At 60.7% G+C, this 20,336-nt stretch overlaps 1 protein-coding gene across 1 annotated transcript in view; it reads right to left on the bottom strand.

Moving 5' to 3' along the window:
• Window positions 1-169: 169 nt before the first annotated feature.
• SH3GL1 (SH3 domain containing GRB2 like 1, endophilin A2) overlaps window positions 170-20,336 on the bottom strand; it is a 32,191-nt gene continuing 12,024 nt past the window's right edge. Inside the window, exons 2-10 of the mRNA XM_082650660.1 lie at window positions 5,781-5,849; window positions 5,375-5,447; window positions 4,399-4,542; window positions 3,883-4,016; window positions 3,570-3,728; window positions 3,123-3,226; window positions 2,325-2,449; window positions 2,099-2,158; window positions 170-1,667 (exon numbers count right to left, since the gene is read on the bottom strand). Of these exons, the coding sequence (XP_082506786.1) occupies window positions 1,471-1,667; window positions 2,099-2,158; window positions 2,325-2,449; window positions 3,123-3,226; window positions 3,570-3,728; window positions 3,883-4,016; window positions 4,399-4,542; window positions 5,375-5,447; window positions 5,781-5,849 (1,065 nt within the window). The 3' untranslated portion in view covers window positions 170-1,470. The remainder of the gene's footprint in view (window positions 1,668-2,098; window positions 2,159-2,324; window positions 2,450-3,122; window positions 3,227-3,569; window positions 3,729-3,882; window positions 4,017-4,398; window positions 4,543-5,374; window positions 5,448-5,780; window positions 5,850-20,336) is intronic.

Raw genomic sequence — 20,336 nt, 5'->3', positions numbered from 1 at the left:
AGGGGTTACTGTCCATGCAGCCGTGGCTATGGGGAGGGGCCGTGCTGGCGACTGGGCGGATGACAGCCGTCCCTCCCAGGCTCTCTGTGGGCTGGTGCTCATGTGGGCCCCACCCTGGCTGGAGACCCCTTCGAGAGGGCCCACCCTGCACCACAACCAGGCAAGAGACTGTAGAAAGAGACATTTAATACTTTTTTTAAAAAAATCAGGATTACATTTTGATCTGCCCTAGGCTGGGATGGCTGTCTCTCCTCCAGGTACTGGTGACCAGGGGCCTCTTGGAGGAGCAGGGAGGGCCTGGTGTCCTTGGGGGCTTTACCGGGTCACCAGAGGAGGGGAATGTGAACCAGGCCCGGGGTCCCCTGTTTAGCCAAGTTTTGGATTAGGCAAGAGGGGAAGTGGGTGCAGGGCTGGGGCCCTGCTGGTCTGGGCAGCTGCCTACCTTGGTCTGGAGGAGACGGCCTGGGCCACTGTCCAAAGAGGGTATGGTGGCTGGCTCACCAGGGTGGTGCCCGTGACTCCCCCAAGGGTCCCAGCAGCCAGGGGTCTGGGAACATTCACTTAACAAAGCCTTTGTGCTTGACCTTCCACATAGTGGAGGCTGGGCTCCCGTGGTCGCATGTATGTGTGTAGGCTGGGCTCCCGTGGTCGTGTGTGTGTGTGTGTGTGTACACGCACGTGCACGCTGGCAGCTTGTGCCAGAGATGCTCCATGTGCTTGGCTTGGGATGCGGTGGTGGGCACGGGTGTTTGGGGCTTAGTGCCCTGCAGGGGGGAGATGGCCTGTCTTTAGGGGCCCTGGCTCCTGAGAAGCCCAGGCTCGTCTTTCCCCAAGTCCCCAGCCAGAAGAATGGGGTGAAACCCTTCCAGGAAGGTGGCATCTGTAGGCACTCAGGGGCCTAGGGAGCTCTGGAGGGGGCTGGTAGTGTCCGGGGGGAATTTAAAAGCAGGGTGGCGAGTCTCAAACAGGGGTCTCGCCCAGACCACCCCATCACACCGATGTTCAGTCCTATCCCGTTAAGGGCAGGTCTCCGGGCAGGGCTGGATGGAGGTGGGAGAGGATGCGTGTGCGTGTGTGTGTGTGTGTGTGAGTGAGAGAGAGAAGAGAGGAGAGAGAAGGGGGGCCCACCTTGAGTTACCAGTCCCTGGAGGGGTGGGAGCAGTTAGTGTTTCTAAGAGCACCTTAGTGTGAGCCTCCTGGGGCGGGGTGGGCGGAGCTGGGGGGGCAGAGTTGTGAGCAGCAGGAAGGAGGAACACTGCCCAGCCCCCAAGACGGCCACGTGGAGTGGGGAAGGGAGCCCCCACCACCGGGGGTGAGCACTAGTGTAAACAGGGGCCCCGCTGCCCTGGGGCTGGATCAGGCCCAGAGTGGGCCGCCCCGCAGGCTGTGAGCACTGCCCAGCTGCGGGGGCCCGTGGAATGCAGAGATCTGGATGGAGGGGCGGCGGGCCGACACACCATGGAGACGCGGTCACTGGGGCAGCGGCACCAGCACCTCCACGTAGCTGAGGGGGAAGAAGCCAGACTGGCCGTGGAGCATGCCCTCATACCAGTTCTCGTCGATCTGATTGGTCAGCGTGATGATGTCGCCCTCATGGAAGCCCAGCTCCCCGTCGTTCTCAGGCTCAAAGTCGTACAGGGCCTTGCAGCTCGGCTGGTCCAGGGGCGCTGGGGGCGGGGGGAGGTCCAGGCTGTCACCTGCCCCTGTGGGGGCGCAGGGGGATGTCGCCTCCTCTCCCCTCCCCCCCACCCCTTTGTCCTGCCTACTCACTGCTCCTTGCTTTCCCCCAAGGAGAGCCGCTCTCTCCCCTGTGGCCCCCACTGCTATCAGGAGGAGCCAAGTGACAAGGGGAGGGAAAAGGGCTCTGTGAGTCGTCACCAAAACGCTCCTGGGAGGAGCTGGGGACACCCAGTGGCATCAGGGTGATAGTGACCAGAAGCACACAGCTCTCAGGGTACCACTTGGAACAGAGGGAAGCCCAGCTCCACTTCTACCAGAGAAGGGGTGGAGAAGGACCCTTGGGGCACAGATTAGCAGGTGGCATCATAAACCGAGGCAGGGGCACGGGGCAGGGCCTGGGCCCCTTGGGGACACTCACGCATGCTCCTGCTGCTGGGGGTCCGGGTGGGCTTGTCGGAAGATCGGAAAGATGACGAAGCTGCTTGCAGACAAAGAACAGAGGTGGGCTGAGAATGCTGGCGTGGGGCCTGGTGCCCATCCTTGGGGCTCCTTGTGCAGAGAACTGGCCCTGCGGTTGGATGGGTGGCGGGCTAGGGGCTCCCCCAAAGGGGCCTGGGGCAGAGTGGTGCCCTCTCCTCCATTACCTGTGATCTTGGGGGCCGTGGCACAGGGGAAGCCCCCGTTGGACTGCTCAGGCTCTCCGAGGTCCAAGGGCTCCCGGGGCTTGGGCTTATACTCCCGCTTGGGGCGCGAAGAGGCTTCGCGCATCCTGCATGTGGAAGGACGCCTGTGAGCGACTGCAGGGCACCTGTTGAGCCCTCGCGTGTCGAGGTCAGGGAACAACGCCTCCAACCCCAGCTATTTATGCTGCTGCCTCGGGACTCGGGATGCACGTGGGAGGTGGCGAGAGGGGGGCCCCCAGGCATATCTCCAAGGCTGCCTACAGGCCTGATCCTACTGCACCCAGAAGCCTCCTCGGCAGTGGCGGCTGGGGAGCTGGTGCCCAACAGATACCCACCCCTCACCAGGGAACCACCGCCCACCGGGGCTTCCCTTCTTAGGCCCTGGACGCTGCTGACTGCAAGATGGCCCTTGGAGACAGGGAAAGAGAGGAAGGGGCTCCCCAGGGGCAGGGCTGGCCAAACCCTCTCCCCACAGGACATCCCAAGCCTCTCCTCTGGGGACCAGGATGAGCATGATGAGGTCCTGCTCCCTCCTGGGACCCCCGCCCCGACTCATGCAGCCTGGGATTCTTTCTGAAAAGGAAGTAACCCCGCTGCTCTGGAAGGAACGTGTCACAGTGGGGCTGGGTTGTCCAGGGGCGGGGGCGTCCCACGGGTCCCCCAGGGCTGCCCTGGCAGCCGCAGCACCCAGCCACCGGGCCTCCCAGCCAGCAGGGTGGGCCGGGGCTCCCGCGGGGAAGGCCAGGGGGCCAGGCCCACCTTCGCTTGAGCTTGTCAGCCAGCTCATCCAGGATCTGCACGGCCTGCCGGTGGTAGTCCAGTTGGGCATCCACCAGGGCGGAGAGCTGGCTCACCTGCTCGATCTGCAAGGGACCAGCCAGGGCTGAAGAGCTGCCCTCCTTCTGGCCGCCTCCTGCAGGAAGCCTTCCCAGATTGTTCCAGACATGGGCCCAGCCCCCGCCTGACCCTTGAGCTGCAGCCGGAGGAGGGTGAAGGGCCTGAGGAGACCCCAAAGCCTCAGTGGGCCAGTGGCTTCCTGTGGGCCTCCTGTTCCCCCTTCCCTTCACACCCTGAACAGGCTGCCCACTGGCACTGGGAAGTGGGCACCGCCGCTGGGCTCATGTCTCAGGGGCTCCCCCAGAGTGGTCCCCGGCAGACCGGTGTGGTGGGTGCACGCGGGGAGGGGCTCAGGGCCTACACACGTACGTCAGTCTCCAGGAGGTTGTGCATGCTGGTCTCGGCCACCTCCTTGGACTCCTCAAACTTCTCCATGGCCTGGCGCAGCTCCTCATCGGGGATCTTGCCCTGCCGCTTCTTCTTGTAGTCAAAGTCCAGGCGGCGGCCCTCCAGCTTCTTCAGGTGGTGCTGGGGGCCGGGACGAGGGTCACACCGCGTGCCTGGGACCTCGGGGAGGGCCACCTGATGCCCTGCAGCCCTTCCCGCTGGGAAACCTGGCCTGGGCTGTATGTGTGGGGGGAGGGGGTAGGAGCGAGGGTGGGCCTGGAGCGGCCCCACATACCTGGATCTCCTTCAGGTCCTTGTCGCACAGGTTCTGGAGGGGATCGATGAAGTTCTGCTTCACCTCTATGTCCAGGGAGTCCTTCACCTCAGCCAGGCGCTTCATGGACTCCCCGGCATCCAGCAGGGCGTCGCCTGGGGAGAGGATGGGGTGGCGGAGGAAGCCGTCACAGGAGGCCTTGGCCTGCGCGGCCGAGGCACACCCCACGGCCAAGGACCTGGACACCAGAACAGAGAACGAAACAAGGGACCCTTAAGTCTGACCAGGAGCCATGGGGGCCGGTGGTGACAGGTGTTCACGAGCCGCCCTCCCACCTATTGGAAGGCACCCAGGTCCACCGTGGGCCGGGAGGGTGGCTTTTGCATGGCCGTGATGCTGTAGGCAGCCCTCGTCCAGGGGACCAGCCACCCTGGAGAAGATCCTCAAGCTACGGGGAAGTGCCAGCCTGCTGGCAGCAGAGACTTTGGCCCCAAGCTCTCAGGCCCGCCCCCGCCTCCAGCCTCCCCAGGGCCTCACCGAAGTTGGACTCGCCGCCCAGCTCCTTCCCATGGCGGATCATGCACTCGCCCAGCAGGCCCTCCGACTGCGGGTAGCCAGGGTTCTTCACCTGCCCTCGGATCTTGGACACCGTGTTGAGCATCGTCAGCTTGGCCCGCGAGGCTAGAAGAGGGCGGGGCCGGGTGGGTGTGGTCTCTCAAGGAGCCACCAGACTGCCAGCTGCCCCCCTCTGCCCGGGGGCTTGTTTATTTCTGAAGTGCTCCCTTGGCCTGAGGAACCAGAGCGTGAGAAGAACCTCCTGAAGAGACGTCCCCCCGCTGCTCTGGTCCTCGTGCAGGAGTACTGGCAGTGGGCAGGAGAGGGGGCCAGCTCCTCGAGACCCCCAGAGAAGCGGGGTAGGCAGGTAGAGGTGTGGACAGGCACAGGTGCCCCAGTGCAGACCTCTACCGGGGGCGGGAGGTGAGGGGCGTGCCTGCACCTCTGCCAGCTCCAGTCTGTCCTCAGCGAAGGCCTCAGGTGGACACAGCTGCTTTTGCTGCCTGTCCTGCATCCTCTGCCTTTCACTACAGGAACCAACATTTGGATTTTTCTCCAGGAAAAGTCCCTGCCTCCCTCTCAGCCTCGGAGACCCCACCTCATGCTCCAAAGACAGGCTTGTGGCTGGGGCCTGGCACCTGATTCAAATTGGTCCAAAGAGTTGACTGGGGGGAAAAGATGCCCTTTTCTGCTGGGACCATTAGCTCTAAGGATAATTTAAGGCTAGGGTTGCCGTGAAAAGCGAGAGCTGACAGATAAAGCAGAAAGGAAACGCATGACCCTGAAGACATCCTTTGGATGCCTGGATCCAGCCATGCCTGAACCTGCCTAGCCCTGGGCATTTCAGTTCTGTGGGCCCACGCACTGCTTCTTCATGCTCCGGTAACCAGAAGATTCTGGACTGACAAGAGACCCAAGGAGCTGGGGGCAGACCCCTTGCAGCTGGCTGGTGCCCTACCTGGGTTGGGCTGCAGATACTCGATGGTTCTGGCCAACACTTCTGTCACGGCCTTGCTGGTAACATCCACCTTCTGTAAAGGGAGTCCACGTGTAGGGTTTTGAAACCATCAGGGCGTCTGAGGCCAAACCAGGAGCACCTGGACAGCCCTTGCCCTGGTCCCAGTTCCCCAACCGCCTCAGAGCCCACGCAAGAACTGCCCGCTGCTTCTGGGGGCCGCCTCGCCTCCCTGCCTCCTTGCTGTTGGCTGTGCTGTGCCCCCGCCACTGCCTGCTCTGGGCTGGGGGGAGGCCTGCGACCCGCCTAGACCCTTCCGGTAGGCCTCGCCTCCCCCCAGGTGCCAGGGCCGGGGCCTATGGGGGCTGGTAACACTGCCAGCATTAGACAGGCATCCCTCTCCTGTTACCTTCTCCATCTCTTTGAAGTCATCGTCCAGCTTGGTCCCTTCAGCCCCTCCGACCTTCTCACTGACCAGCTGGGGAACGAAAGGAGGGAAGAGAGTGTGAGCCTCAGGGGAGGAGGGCGAGGGCTCAGGCATCCACGATGGCTTCCCAGGGATGCTGAACGTGGCAGCCAATGGCAAAACGGGGAGCCAAACGAGCTCCTGCTCCAAACCCACATACTCCTGCAAACCCAGGGCCGGGGGCTCCTCCGGCTGGAAGCCTACCCTGGCTGCGCCCACCCAGTCAGGCTGCGCTGGCAGCTCCGCAGCCCCCAAGAGGGTCCCCCACCCCTGCGGAGTTGTGCAGACTGTCCAGGCCCCCCTCACAGGGCCGCGGGGCCCACACCCGGACGGGGCTGCTGTGGTTCAGCGAGACGCCGAGGCTCACGGAAGCCCCTTTGCTCAGGGAACTGTGGCCTCCCTTTCCCACTGAACTCCTGCCTCTCTGCGAAGGACTCTCGGGGACCAAGGGTCTGCACGCGCCAGGGGCACCTCTGAGAGGCGAACAGGTCCTGAGGCCAAATGAACATGAGGACTGCCATGGGACAAGCGCCGAGTGGGAGGGAAGACCTGCCCCACATGGGCCAACTGTGGTGCCCAGAAGTCACTTCTTGCGTGCACGGGTGTGAACACACACAAACACACACACAATTTCCTGGTGGCCAGCAGCAGTCTTTGCCTACTTGTCAGGACCGCTCCCGGGGCTCCTGAAGGCACCCCAACCCTAACCCTAACCTGTGTGGTCTTGGGCCATCAGCTTCACTGGGCTTCAGTTTTCACCTCTGTAAAATGGGGTGACAGGTGTGCACTCACCAAGCTGTGGCCAGGCTGCCGTAGGCTGCTGTGTGCAAGTGTGTGCTCTGGGGTACTCCTGCGACACCCATGCTGCCCACACCGATGACTGCTGTTACTTTCCCCACGCATCTTGGTTCTCCAGGGGAACCACAGAACTGTAGGGCAGACCTAGCCTATAGGCCTTTATCCCTGCCTCTCCCCCCGGGGGTCAAGGGGAGTCTGGGGGGAGCTGCATGCCCCTGCAAGTCAGTGTTCTCATGGCAGCTGCACCCCGGGAGCCCAGGAGGGGATGGGGCACAGAAAGGAAGCAGGGCTGGCTCAGGGCCCCTCCACCATGCACCAGTATCTGGGGGACCTCCAAGGGCGGGCAGGGGCTGCCCTCCCATTTTTGACTTTATAAGGAAAGACCCTGGTCTCTCCTAGGTGTTTCTGGGGTGTTATACTTTATTTCATGGGGCAGTTTCACTTCTTTTGATTATGGTAAAACAGGACGTTCTCAAATTCAGTGGTTGCCAGAGGGAAATGAGTTAGGTGTCTGATGTGAGACAAGACACTTCTGGTGAACTGAAAGGGTAGCTGAAGTGCTGGGGCTCAAAAACCACACTTTCCGGGCCGAGGGCCTGCTCAGTACAGGGGACATGGGCGCCCCCAGGGAGCAGCCCCTGCTGGCGGGGACTACATCCTTTCTCTGAGGGGAGAGGGCACAGGCAGACCCCACAGCCTCTTCCAGGCCCTCCAGGAGTGTCACCTCCCCATCTTCCCTGGGAGCCCTCTGACAGCTCCCATGTGGGGCCTCCTTGCTCTGGCACCTGGGGGGCTGTGCTGGGAACATCTGGGTCCCTACCAGTCTCCTCGCCCTACCCCCACCTGGGAGCTCCAAGCTCCAGTCCCTCAGGCTGATTTGCCCCAGGTCCCTTCTCTCCAAGGCCCACAGTCCGGAACTGGCACAAGTGGATGAAAGGATGACAAAAGGCCAAAAGGGAAAAGTGGGAAAAAGCAAGCCACATGCCAACCACAGCAAGAGCATCAGCAAAGGGAGGCTGTGCTGAGTGCTGGGCTGTGCTCCAGAGGAGGGGCCTGGGGAGCCCCCAGGAGGAGGCCGGAAGGCGGGGAGTGCCCCATCTGTGTGGGAGGCCAGGACTCTGCCGCTCGGTCCTGCTCGGGGACCCCGCACACACCTTTTCGGGGCCGGCAAGAGCAGCAGCACCGCCATGGAAGTAACACCTTCACGTGTAGCGTCTGCATCCAGCACTCCCCACAACTGACGGTGTTCCCCGGCTGCGGGAGAGGAAACTGAGGCGCAGCCCTGGCAGGGGCCCCGCGGGCTGAAGCCCACTCTTCTCTCTGCAGCTGCCGCCCCCCACCCCCCACTCCGGCCCGCAGTGCAGAGGGGCTGGCCCCGTCAGCCAAGGCACCCCCCCCGGGGTGGGGGAGGCAGCAGAGGGGGTGGGTGAGCGCTGCCCACTCTCCGGCAGGGCCGTGACCACGGCGTTGTGGAAATCATGGCCTCCTGGGCCTGCCCAGCTGGGTGGGAGCCTGAGTCACCAGCAGTGGGCCCACACTGGCTGCCACTGTGAAACCCATATGGGTGCCTCCCTGGGGGAACGTGGGGCCCAGGCCAAGCCATGGCCCCAGCCACCCCCGCCAGGTGACAGCCAGGGCTGAGGGGTCGCTGTGGAGAGGCTGCGCTCGGCCAAAGCTGGCAGCGGCCTTCGGAGATGAACTCGCTGTTGCCCGTCACACGGGCCTCTCAGATCTCAGCCTGGCTCCCCACCTGCACGCCTGGCTTCACTTCCGCCCTGGCAGGGCGCTCAGGGACCGTGAGTCCCATGAAGGCCCAGAACAGGGTCCTTTCTGAGGAGGCCGGGCAGCTGTCTGGAAAAAAGGTCCACGAGTGGTTCTGAGACCAGCCACCAGGTGGGACTGCTGAGTGACTGCTGCTCTGTGACCCTCTGAGCGCGGGCCTTCCTGTGTCTGTCCGTACCCTGTGATGGCGGCTCTATCGAGGTATTGCTGGCCTGCGCACGACCCACCAGGGAGTGCACACCTCTGCCCCGCAGGAGGCTCCCTCTGCAGCCTGTCCCTCTGGCGGTACCTCTCCGGGAAACTGCATGAGCCAACCCCCCACCGTATGTTTGGTCTGACCTATGTTACTGCCCTTATATTATTTCTAACCTCTGAGAGGAGCGTGCCCTGCTTGCAATTCAGCCTGCAGGCGCCTCCAGGGCTCCAGCTCCAGGTCCCCCTCAGTTCAAACTGCAGCTTAGACTGCAGAGGTGGTTACTACCAGCCAGAAAGTGGAAGGACCCCAACCTGTTCGCTTCCCCGTGTGCTGACCCATTCGGACTGCTCCGCCAGCGACGGCCCCAGCCCAGCTCCCACCTGGACTCTGAATGGTCAGATTTACGACGACACGACCCCCAAGTGACTGCGACAGGCAGAGGGCACCCACTTCAGGCTCTCACACAGAGAAGCAGTGGAGCCGTGTGGTCTGAGGACACCTGCCCCAGGCACCTGGAAAGTGAGCGAACTTGGAACGGAGATGGGGCTTCATCCCTGAGCACCTACACGACCTCCACCCATGCAAGGCACCCGTGGGCACTCATAATAAAGACCACTCGGAGAAGGGGCTGTTCTCTCAAGGACTGGCGTTCTTCAGCCTTCTAGTCTTGGCCATGTTTGGAGAGGAGCGAGGAATCTGACACGCGGGAGAGAAACAAAGAACGCGCAGTGGAACAATCTGAAAACACAAGACATTGTATGCCAAGAGCCGGCAGGACAGCCGCTCCAGGAGTCGAGCAGAGAACAGGAAGGCAGGAGAACCTTCTTTCCCCCAGGGAGGGACGTGGGGACGAACGGCTGCCCCAGACCAGGCAGGCACGCTGCAGTGGCCCCTCAGGGGCAGCGGAAGCTCGAATCCTGCACCAACGGGAGGCCTTGTAATTGAGTCATCTCAGCGGGGAAACCTGATCAATATGATATGGAAAATAAACAGCCGATCTGCAGGCTCGGTGACCGGGGCAGACGATCCACTTTGACGAATTAAGAGCTTAAGTAAAAAGAGCAGCAGGAGGAGGCTGGCACAGAGGAGCCGGGAGAGAGAAGAGCAGGGCTGCTCAGGGCCTCGCAATGCAGGATGGATGCTCTGCACGTCCTGTTCAGCACCCTCGCGCCTCGTCCAGCCGATATGCTCTGTGGGGCCGCTTGCCACGCTCCAGGTTAACAGCAGAGGTCCCCATCCTCTCCCAACTCCCCCAACTCCCCTCCTGCCCTCCGCCTGGCTAACTTCTCCCTGGCCCCACCCCGTGCTACAACAGAGCAGCCCCCGCCTCTCCCTCCCTCCTCATCAGTGAGGAGCCCAGCGCCAGGCGGAGGGGGCACGCGTTGGGGGCAGCTGCTCTCGGGCACTGGCTGGAGAGTTGGACTAAAAGGCATGGAAGGACTTCCCTGGTGGTGCACAGGAGTTAAGAACCCGCCTGCCAACGCAGGGGACACAGGTTCGAGCCCTGGTCTGGGAAGATCTCACATGCCACGGAGCAACTAAGCCCGTGCACCACAACTACTGAGCCTGCGCTCTAGAGCCCGCGAGCCACAACTACTGAGCCCACGTGCCACAACTACTGAGGCCACGTGCCTAGAGCCCACGCTCTGCAACAAGAGAAGCCACCACAATGAGAAGCCCGTGCACCACAACGAAGGGTAGCCCCCGCTCGCCGCAACTAGAGAAAGCCTGCATGCAGCAATGAAGACCCAACGCAGCCAAAAATAAACAAATAAATTTATAAAAATAAATAAAATTTAAAAAAGAAAAGAAAAAGCGATGGGGGTGAAAGAGCCTTGGGGTCCAGGCCCAGCCGCCCTGCTATGCGGTCCCGTTCCGGCCATCCTCGGGTCTGGGCCAGTGAATGCCCTGTGGCTGAGGCGCTGTGACCCAAGGCTGTCAGGTGTGAGCACTTCCGGCTCCAGTTAGCGACCACCGTCGGGAGGGGGTGGGCAGGCCCGCTACCCGCTGCCAGGGCAGAGGCTGTGCTGGCTTTGAGGAGCGCCCCTCTGGCGAGGGAGGTAAGAACAACAGAGACACAGTGATAAGAGCTGCAAGGGAGGTTTAAACACGCCAAACATGCTCCTGGCTGGGTGAGCTGCGGGGGCCAGTGCTGTCCAAGCTGGACCTCAAAGGGCAGGGTTCCAGCAGGCAGAGCCTGGCCAGGCAGGCACATGGTGTTCTGGGTGAGACCCAGGCTCAGGGGCACAGGGGCTGCCATTCCTGATCCTCCACGTGCCAGGCACTGTGCGGGCGCTTTGCATACATCCTGCCATTGATTGTCACCCCTCTGCAATGACAATGCAGGGACCTGCACACCCATTCTACAGATGAGGAAACCCCCGGGGTAAGAGGTGGAACAGCAAGGCTGCGAGCTTTAAGTGGAGAAGCTGGGAGCTGCGCCCAGAGCTGTTGGACTGGTCGGTCCGTCCCTCACTGCTCCCCGCAATGCAGGATCTGCCAGAAGGGCACGGGGCCTCCGAGGCTGTGGGGAGGAGGCAGACTGCCTGTGTGCAGAATGCCCAAACGTGGGAGGTCCCGGGAGGCAACTGCAATGACTCCTGGGCAGGGCTAAGAAATTCCTGAACGGGGAGGACGGCACAGGGACGGGAGGGAGCGACACAGGGATGGACTCATTCGCCTCTACATCCCTTCCAATTGCTACTCCCCTTCCTGCTGGCCTCCCAACACTTGGGAGCCGCTTGCCAAACACCTCAGAGCAGCCCCTTCTAGTTTCCTTTATGGTCTTCTGTCTCATGACTTGGAGAGCCCACGACACGGGCAGAGCCCAGGATGGCCTGCTACCCGGCCGACACACGAAGCCGCTGGCTTTCTCGAGTCTCCTTTCTCTGCTTGGGCCCTGGGCCCCTGACTCAGAGCTGCTGGCAGACACACCAGAGGGTGCACTCTTTGGCTAACTGACGCCCTTTCTGGAAAGGCGAGCCAAGGGTGCTTCTGGGGAGGTAACGTGCACGGTGCACTGCCACGCTGAAGCCTCCTGTCCGTCCCTGCCCAGAAACCTCCAGTGGCCCCCGTGTCGGGATGATTTCCAGAGCCTGGGCCCTTGTGAGTACGAAATGCTTGCCGACGGGGGCGGCACTTGGACTCCAGGCAGCTTGGATCCCACGTGGCTCTGAGAGTAAAGGCCACGAGGTGTGGGGCCGGGCCACCGCCCTAAGGGATGAGGGAGAGGTGCCACTGAAGCAGAGGCCACAGAAACACTATTCATACCCAACTCCTCAGCCCAAGGAGGCGGGCCAGCAGGAAGCCTGAGGGCTCTGGCAGCAGGAGAGCTTTCATCTGTGGCGGGTCTTTAGTAAATATCTGTGAGCTGATGGAGAGTAAGTCACCACCCGCTTTGTCAAGCTCCGCAGAGGGAAGTGTCCTGACAAGTCAGAACTTCCTTCAGTATACCCGGAATTCTGGAATGTTCCCGGTTTGCTGGTACCCTTCATGCCTCCAGGCACACACTTCCTCTCCTCCTAGGGATCAAAGCTACGTGGTTTTAAAAAGCAGCTCTGTGAACGGGAGCAGTGGAAATAATCAAGCAGGAAAAGGCTTCTGAAGTTACTTCTCCCGTGAAAACCCCCAGTTGGGCACCACGACCACCAGGTCTGGCCCCAAGGGGCAGACACAGACCCACAGACGCCCCTCCACACAGCAGTGTGTCGGGGTGTATCTGGAACACAGTTCTGGCAGCACAAAAACAGCGGCTTTGAAGCCCAAGGTGTTCTCTCAGCAGGAGGGATGGCACCTCTGGCCTGAGGCCAGCAGCTGAGATACTGGCTCAGAAGCAGAACCCCTCAGGTCCCCGAGGCTGCAGGCACAAGCCAGCTGCAGGGTCCCCCAGGTGGTGGCGGGGGAAGCGTTTGGCTGTCTCTGTGGAGAGGAGACTGGCCAGGGGGCCTGGTCTGAGCTAGCCTCTTGCAGTCTGAACCCCCCTGGTTCTCTGCCCCCGCCCCGTGGTGCCCCTCCCGCCTCCCTGCCCAAACCTTCCCAGGGCTGGCTTGGTGGGCAGCAAGCTGAACGCCATGTGAGTCCCAGTGGCTGCTCCCCTGCGTGCCACATGCTGCTAAGATGAGGGGGGGAAACCGTTACATGAGAAAAATCCCCTCAAAGTCACGTCCGGCTTAATCTGAGAGTCTGGTCTGGACACGGCACGGGCAGTGGGAGCAAAGCAGGAACCCGTCGTCGGAAAGAATGGACTAGGGAAGGCAGCAATGGCACGTGGGGACAGTCGCTCAGTGACTGTCAAGGCAGTGACGAGCTGGGGGACGGCGGTCCCGAGATGGATTGAGGTGTAGCCTCAGCATCGTCTCAAAGCCCCGACCTCTGCATCTGCAGGCTTTGTGGGTCCTGGTACCAGCAGCCAGAGGTTCACCCAGGGCAGACACCCAGAGAGCTGCCCCTTCAGCCCCAGGCTGATGACCAAGTTGCCAGACCTCCCACTGCTGTGACACTGCTTTCCCGATGGGGCCTCAAACTGGCTTTAAGCACCCCGGATCCGTCACCAGGGCCCCTGTGTGTAAACCAGGCCTGCCCTGCCCTGGCTCAGACTCTCCTCACTTTTCCCCAGGACCCCTCCTGGCTGCTCTCCCCTCGGCCTTGCTGGGCCTCCTGCCCACGGCAGCCCCCGAGAGCTGGGTCGAGAACCCTCTGTGTGTCAGGGTCTGTGCCCTCTCCAGCTCCTGCAATCCTGGGACTGCTCCCCTCCTCCTGCAGGGGCTGGAGGCTGAGGCCTGGCCTGACCCCCCGTTAGCTTCCCACGCGCCCGTGCTCATCTCCGAGCGCAGGGACCCCGTGTGTCTTGCTTTCCGCCATCACCCAGCCCAGTGCATCTGACCAAGCACCCAGGCCCCTTACTTTTGGGGGGTCCTCTCCTGGCCTCGCAGAGGAGTGGCAGCTCAGAAGGACCCAAAGTTGGAGGAGGAGTGAGGGGCTGGGCAGACACGGGTGGCTGTGCGGTGCCTTTCCTGTTGCCTCAGCCCTGTTTGAGGAAAATGCCTCCCTCACCCCGAGGTGACCCAGCAGTCCTTGGAGATGGGGTGACAAAGAACTTACTCTCTGCCTGGCCCGACCTCCATGTGGAGCTCAGCTGAGTGTCGGCCACAAGGGCCCAGGCTGGCCAGTGTTTCCCCTCGCAGCCTGTCTGGCCAGAAGCCACAGGCCTGAGTGCCCTCCCGGTGCGCTGTGGAGGGGTGGGCACTTCCTCTGGGGACCAACCCCCCGGCCCAGAGCGTTAGCCCGGGCTCGACTCTAATGATGGTTGGTCCTGGGATTCCCATTAAAATGCCGAGTTCCTCCACAAGAAAGCAGAAGCACTTAACAAGAAGTGTTCCCTGCTTCCATTCATGGTTAACCAGTTCCCCAGGTCATCTGGCAGAGTCTGGGGGAGGAAGTGAGCCCTGCTGGGTGCTGGGACAGGTGTGGAAAGCAGGCTTCAAATTGAAGCACTTCTGGCTTGTGGGAGGAGGTAGGACTGCTGGAGGGGAGAAGGGACCGCAGAATGTGCATCTTTTAATGTTTCTATGAAACGCAGCAGAGACTGCATTGCTCCTTGGACCCGCGGCCTTGCCAGCCCTTCTGTCAACCTTGAGGAAGGGATGGAGCCCCAAAAGGAAGAGATAGAGCCATTGGGGACCTCCAGCACCCATCTGGCCCAGCTGCAGCCTCTGGGCAGTTATCTCCACCTTATAAATGGAGCAACTAACACCCCAGGAGGTGACCCGCCTTTCCCAGGGCCAGGCAGTGTAGTGTAGTGTAGTGTGTGTGTGAGACCAAGCCATACAGGAGGGGTAACTGGGTGCCCAAAGTCTTAAACCACCTTGCTCTGGAGGCTGCCCTGCATCTCCCTGCATTGCTTCCTCATTTTCAAAGACTGGCCAGGGCAGTCAGGGTGCTGTGGATACAAGGCCCAGCCCTCAGGATCCGGCCGCAAATCCCGCCCCTCCCGCTTGGCTGGGGAAGCGTCCCAGCAAGTGTGAGGCCACATCGCAGCCCCTGGGAGCAGGCGGTCAAGAGGACCACAGCTGTTCCTGGACAGTGACAGTGGGGGACAACCACCCAGGATGACACCCTACACCACACCAAGTGCACGGGCCTGGAGGCGGAAGGCGTGCGTTGGAGGGCCGACTCTGCCCTGAGCCTTCTGGAACTCCAGTCTCTCACACGATACCCACCACTCCAGGGTGGCATGAGGCCACAGCCCCTGGAATAGCACAGAGCTTTCTATGAATACCAGTGGCACCCCGGACCGGGAGCTGCTCAGGGAGGAGGACACCAGTCACACACAGACCCCTGCGCAGGACATGATGCAGCTCATGTGGGGGAGAAGCAGACGGGCCCTGCCCCAAATGTTATCGGGGGAGGTGAGGGCCAAAGCCTCAGGGCCTGGCTGAGGAATCTGGGCGGCAGACTGGGGTGTGGGCTCAGGACTTTGCCTCCTCCAGGACACAGGGAGGGAACAAGCCCGCTGAACAGGGGCTCTCAGGGGGGCCTGATCCCAGCCGGCACCCCAGGCTGTGCCGAGGGTTTTTACCCAACGACCGAGAGGCCAGCAATTGCTTGAGGCTCATCTCTTAGGAACAAATCTCATCTGGAACTCTTGCCAGAGCTGAGAAGCCTGGGTATAAACCGGCCTCATGCATTTTAATTTCTCATCTCGGGGACAAGGCAGGAAGGCTGCATGTCACACAACCAGGAAAATCAATTTCAGATGAAAACTCATAAAAAGAAACACCCAATCCACAAACAAATGAGGTAATAAATTCCCGAGTCCTGCCGCGCCGGCTCCGCACCACTGACCGCGTGCTGTGCCAGGCTGTGCGGTTGGGGAGCTACCGCCCGCAAATCCCCTCTCAGGGCAGCACAGCAAACTTCTGTCCCCACAGGAGAGTAAATGAGGTGTCCTGCAAACTCACCTTTTGTCAATGGCAGAGCTGACGCAAGAGCAGCCCTTCAGGAAGAGACAGGAAACGGGACTTGGAAACCCTGCGAGGCGCACAGCTGTGCGGCCTCCAGAAAGCACCGGAACAGACCCTGTATCCAACACCATCACCACAGCCTACTACATAAGAGGCTGTAGGCACCAGGTCACGAGTCTCACGGAGGGCCACGTGTACCCCAACAGCACCAAGCTAAGGTGACAGAACGATCTAAAAGCCCAGGGCCCCGACCTCCTTAGAACACAGATGCTATCCCCCCATCTCTACTACCACTTCCATTCTGAGACACTTAACTAATGTGAAGCCACCTCTTCGAGGAAGCCCTCCTGATTCTCCATCACCCGCCTCCTTACCCAGGTGGGAGTGACCTGGCCACTGGCCACCTCTCCCAGCACACTAATGGCACCTCCTCCATTGAGGCCAGAACCCCCGCCCCCTCTGGACCTCACCTTGGACCAGGCTCCACAAAGGCACCCACCTCACCCCACGTCAGAGCCTCTGCCCTGCTGTCCCTTCTGCCCCAGACTTTCCCGTGGTTGGGTCCTGTCCATCTGGTTCCCCCCTCCCCCTGACCCACCCGTCACTCATCCTTCTCTCAAGCCCCTCTTTTTTGTTTACAGCCCTCTTCCCACTGGACTGTGAACTCCAAGTGAGTGACCCCAGCACTGCTGTACCTGCACTCGGAACGGTGTCTGAGACTAGAAAGTGCTTAGTCGATACTTAGCGCCCCATGGGAGGAAGGAACGACCTCACAGGGGTCTGACCTCATGGCGCCATTCCATAGTGGCTAAGCACTGGGAGGGCTGCGGACCCAGGAGCCGGCCGGATGACAGCACCCCCTACCCCTGAATCCCCAACTTTCCTTTGCGTCGCTTATGGGAAGTTCAAGTTAGGCGGCACTCTGCCTGGGGGCTGCCAGTCTAATTCCCCACTCTCCACCCAGGGTCTGCCCACAGCTGGCCCCCTCACCAGAAGGTGAAGGGAAAGTTTGCAAAGGAACAAAATCTGAGCAAGCTGGGCCCAGGCTGGCTTGCATCCAGAGGACCGCGCTCCCTGTGAAAGGCACGTGCCTGCAGTTTGGGAGGACAGGACACGGGAAAGGAAGGCTGACAAGCAAGCAGGCTCTGAAGGCTAGAGGGAAATGGCCCCCAAATGGGCCGGGCTGGAGCCGTAGGGGCCGCACATCTAGGTTCTCCAAGGATCATCGGGGGCAACCTCTCGGGGAGGGCAGAGCTCGGCCTGGGCGCTCCTCCGAGAGAGCTCCAGGAAGAAGCTCTGAGTGGGCGCTGAGGAACATACCCTCACCTGGCTCCACGGCTCGCCTGTCACTCCAGGGCGGCGACACCAGGTGACTCAGGGCCACTGAGACCAGTTTCTTCAGGCGTGGCTACCAGAAGCACCCGGGTGGGTCATGATCCCAGGACAGCACACGGCAAGCCAGAGGAGGTGACGCCATCAGCCCCTCTCGGCACAGCGGACCAGCCCCTCTGAAGTTTAGTGACGGGCACTGCGACACTAGGCCACGTGTTAGATGCCGGCACCCTGTCACCCTGCACGGCCGCTCCTCTTCCTGACCCCCACCCTATTTGTCCAGGGGCACCTGCCCTTCTAACCTGTAGAGTCAGTCCTGGAAACCCTGAACTGGAAGGAATCTCAGCACACAGATGAGGAGATCAACAGGGGCCTGCTGGGGCCAGGTGGGCACCAGAGCCGCCGCTCCTGTCCCCGGCTGCCATCCATCCTGCAGTGGCAGAGGGGGTGGGCCTTCTCCTTCTCAGGACGCACATCAGGCCTGGCGCACACGCTCCCTGATGTTACTGCCTGTAACTGCCCCAGTGGTGGGTGAGCACCCGACTGAGGGGTTCCCAGGGACCCCGCCCTAGATCACAGACAGAGAAGAGCAGTTCTCAGGGGCCGTCTCCTCCGCCACAGCTCACCTTCATTCCAGCAACAGCTCCTGGGAGAGCCTTGCCTCCCCACCCAAACGCACCCTGTCCCCAAACACTGACTTCCCGTTGGCTGCCAGCTGCTGTGATGGGGCTAGTAGAGCAGCAGGGGGCCTGACGCCCAATAGGTGATGGGCAATCAGTATTTGCTGAGATAACGCAGACCTCGCCCTTAGGAGCCCAGGGGAGAACACTGCCAGTCAGGTGTGTCAGTAACAGGCCAAAACAAGGGTTTGCCCAAGAGGTCCTGAGGCAGGGCTGGGGTCGCAGGGGAGCAGTGGGGGTGTGGACCACAGCATGGGGACTGGATCCGGCTCTGTCACCGCACTGTCACTTAACAAGAATGTGGACCCCTCTGAGCCTCTGTTTCCTCAACTGTAAAACTGGGTGCTGATGACGACCCGTGATGACACAGGTCGCTGGGTCTCCATTGTGTGCACAGGCTCTTCACTGCGAGGCTTTTCTCTAGTTGTGGCGCACGGGCTTCTCTAGTTGTGGCATGCAGGTTTAGTTGCCCTGCAGCCTGTGAGATCTTAGTTCCCCGGCCAGGGATGGAACCCGCGTCCCCTGCAGTGGAAGGCAGATTCTCAACCACTGGACCGCCAGGGAATTCCCTCAGCAATGCCTTTTTATGTTGATTTTTCCAGGAGTAAAGCAGCCCTGCCCTCGTCCTTGCTTCTCCGCTGTCACCGTGTGACGTGTCTGGTGCTGCCACTTGCTGAGCTAGGAGCCGTAAGCATATTCAAATCTCTCTCCATCTGATGATGATGGTCTAGTAGCCAGGGCCTCCCCCCGCACCCAGGCCAACCTCTGCTCCCCTAGAAGGACTGAGCCCACAGACAGGCGGTGTCCGGACTCCCGGACAAGGAACAAGAACACAGTAGGGCAGGCCAGTGACCCGGAAGCCCCAGCACTGGGGGCTTCGCTCTGCTGCCTGCTGGGGACAATCTGCATCCTCCTCTCCCTTCTCCCTCCCGTGTCCACATTCAAAGCCAGGGTCCAGGTCACCTCCTCGTGAGTCATCCCTGGTTTCTCCGTACAGGGCGCGTGTCATAGGACCCTGTGTCACCGTATCTGCCCTATTTCAATCGCTCAGCCACTGTGCGTGTCTGGGACACTCTCCTGCCCTGAGCTTACCTGCTCCATCAGAGCAGGATGGGGCTGAATGTCTGGGGTCAAAGTCAGCAGGCCAGCTCCCCACTTGAGAAGGTTGCCCTTATTCATTCAACAGATATTTATATGTGCCAGGTATAGTAGAGGGAAAAAGAGATAGATACTACAAGCTCACACAAAAACGGCACTACCTTAAGGACCTAAGATAAGGAGCCCCTTCCTCCTTGTGGGGAGGGAACGAGGTAGGAGTTACAAGATGTCCCTGGACTTGGCTTTGAAGGATGGGAGAAAAGGACATGACATGAGGAAAGGCAGAGACGGAGGACGCGGGGTCTGCACCAATGCAGAGGACAGAGGCGCTAAGGGCCGGCTTGGAAACCAACTCCCAGAATGTGATTCTGAAGCGTCCCCTTTGCAGGTGTGGGAGTGATTAGTGAAGGCTGCCTGGCACGAGCCTCTAGTGTCCGTGATGGGAAGAAAGGCACGCTATCAGGCTCGAGAACTGCCGACCTCTTTCTACAGTGGATGGGAAGTGATGCGGGTCGAAATCCCACTGTGGCATTTCCCAGAGGTTTAGACGGGCCACAGCGCTCTTTGCATAAAACCTGAACACAGAGCCGGTTTTCAAGTTGACGATGGAGGATTCCCTATCAGTCCACTAGCTCGTAAGTCACCAAGGTGGGATTCCAAGAACCAGGGGATGACTTCCATGGAGCACTAAAACGAAGATGGCTCGGTGGGAGGCCCGCTCTTCCCACAGCACCCATCCATCAGCTTGGCAAAGCAAATCGCTCCTATTTCCTCTTTGACCCCAGCCGTTAAGTTGGAGGTGAGAGCTAAGGGAGGATGAAACACACGTGCTCGTGTGTACATGCGCATGCATGCGTGCACGCGCACACACACACTCTTCAATGCTGAGCTGAAAACCTTTATCCAGACAAAGCTTTAAGACAGCAGGGACCTGTAAGAGTTTCCTACAGCTGCTGTAACGAATTACCACAAACTCAGTGACTCAAAACACGTTTCCTAAGCCGCACAAAAATCTGAAGGAGGTCTTAAGTCCAACATGGCTCTCCCCAGCGAAGACCAAGGTGTTGGCAGGGCTATGTCCCTTTCTGGGAGCTCTAGAGCTTTCCCGCCTTTTCCGCTCCTAGAGGCGGCCGCACTCCTTGGCTTGTGGCCTCGTCCTCCGTCTTCACAGCCAGCGAGGTGGGCCTATTGTGCCACCTGCCCTCTGGTTCTCTCCTCCATGGTCCTGTCTCCCTCTGACTAGGCAGGGAGAGGTTCCACTTTTAAGGGCCATTATGATGAAATTGGGCCCACCTGGTCATCGGTTCCACCTCCGGGTCCATGCCCTTAATCTCACCAGCAAAGTCCCTTCTGCCAAGGTCACACATTCACAGGTTCCAGATAATGGCAGGGACACCTTGGTGGAGGGTAGGGGGGTGGTGTTCTGCCTGCCACGGGAATAGTCAGCTCTCGTTACTCACAGTGGTTCTGTGCTATAAAGTCGCCCAGACGCCGCACTAGTAAATACTGAGCCACTGCTCTGGGGACACGCAGGGGTTAGGCTCCTGTGAGCCTCTGGTCACAACTCATCACCTGTAACTTCATGTTATGTGTGTTTCTGTTTAAAGAAACCTTATTTAGGGACTTCCCTGGTGGCACAGTGGTTAAGACT

This window comes from Grampus griseus (genome assembly GCF_964374135.1).
Source record: "Grampus griseus genome assembly, chromosome: 3".
NCBI classification, from domain to species: Eukaryota; Metazoa; Chordata; class Mammalia; order Artiodactyla; family Delphinidae; genus Grampus; species Grampus griseus.
This window is presented reverse-complemented; position numbering and strand designations above follow the sequence as displayed.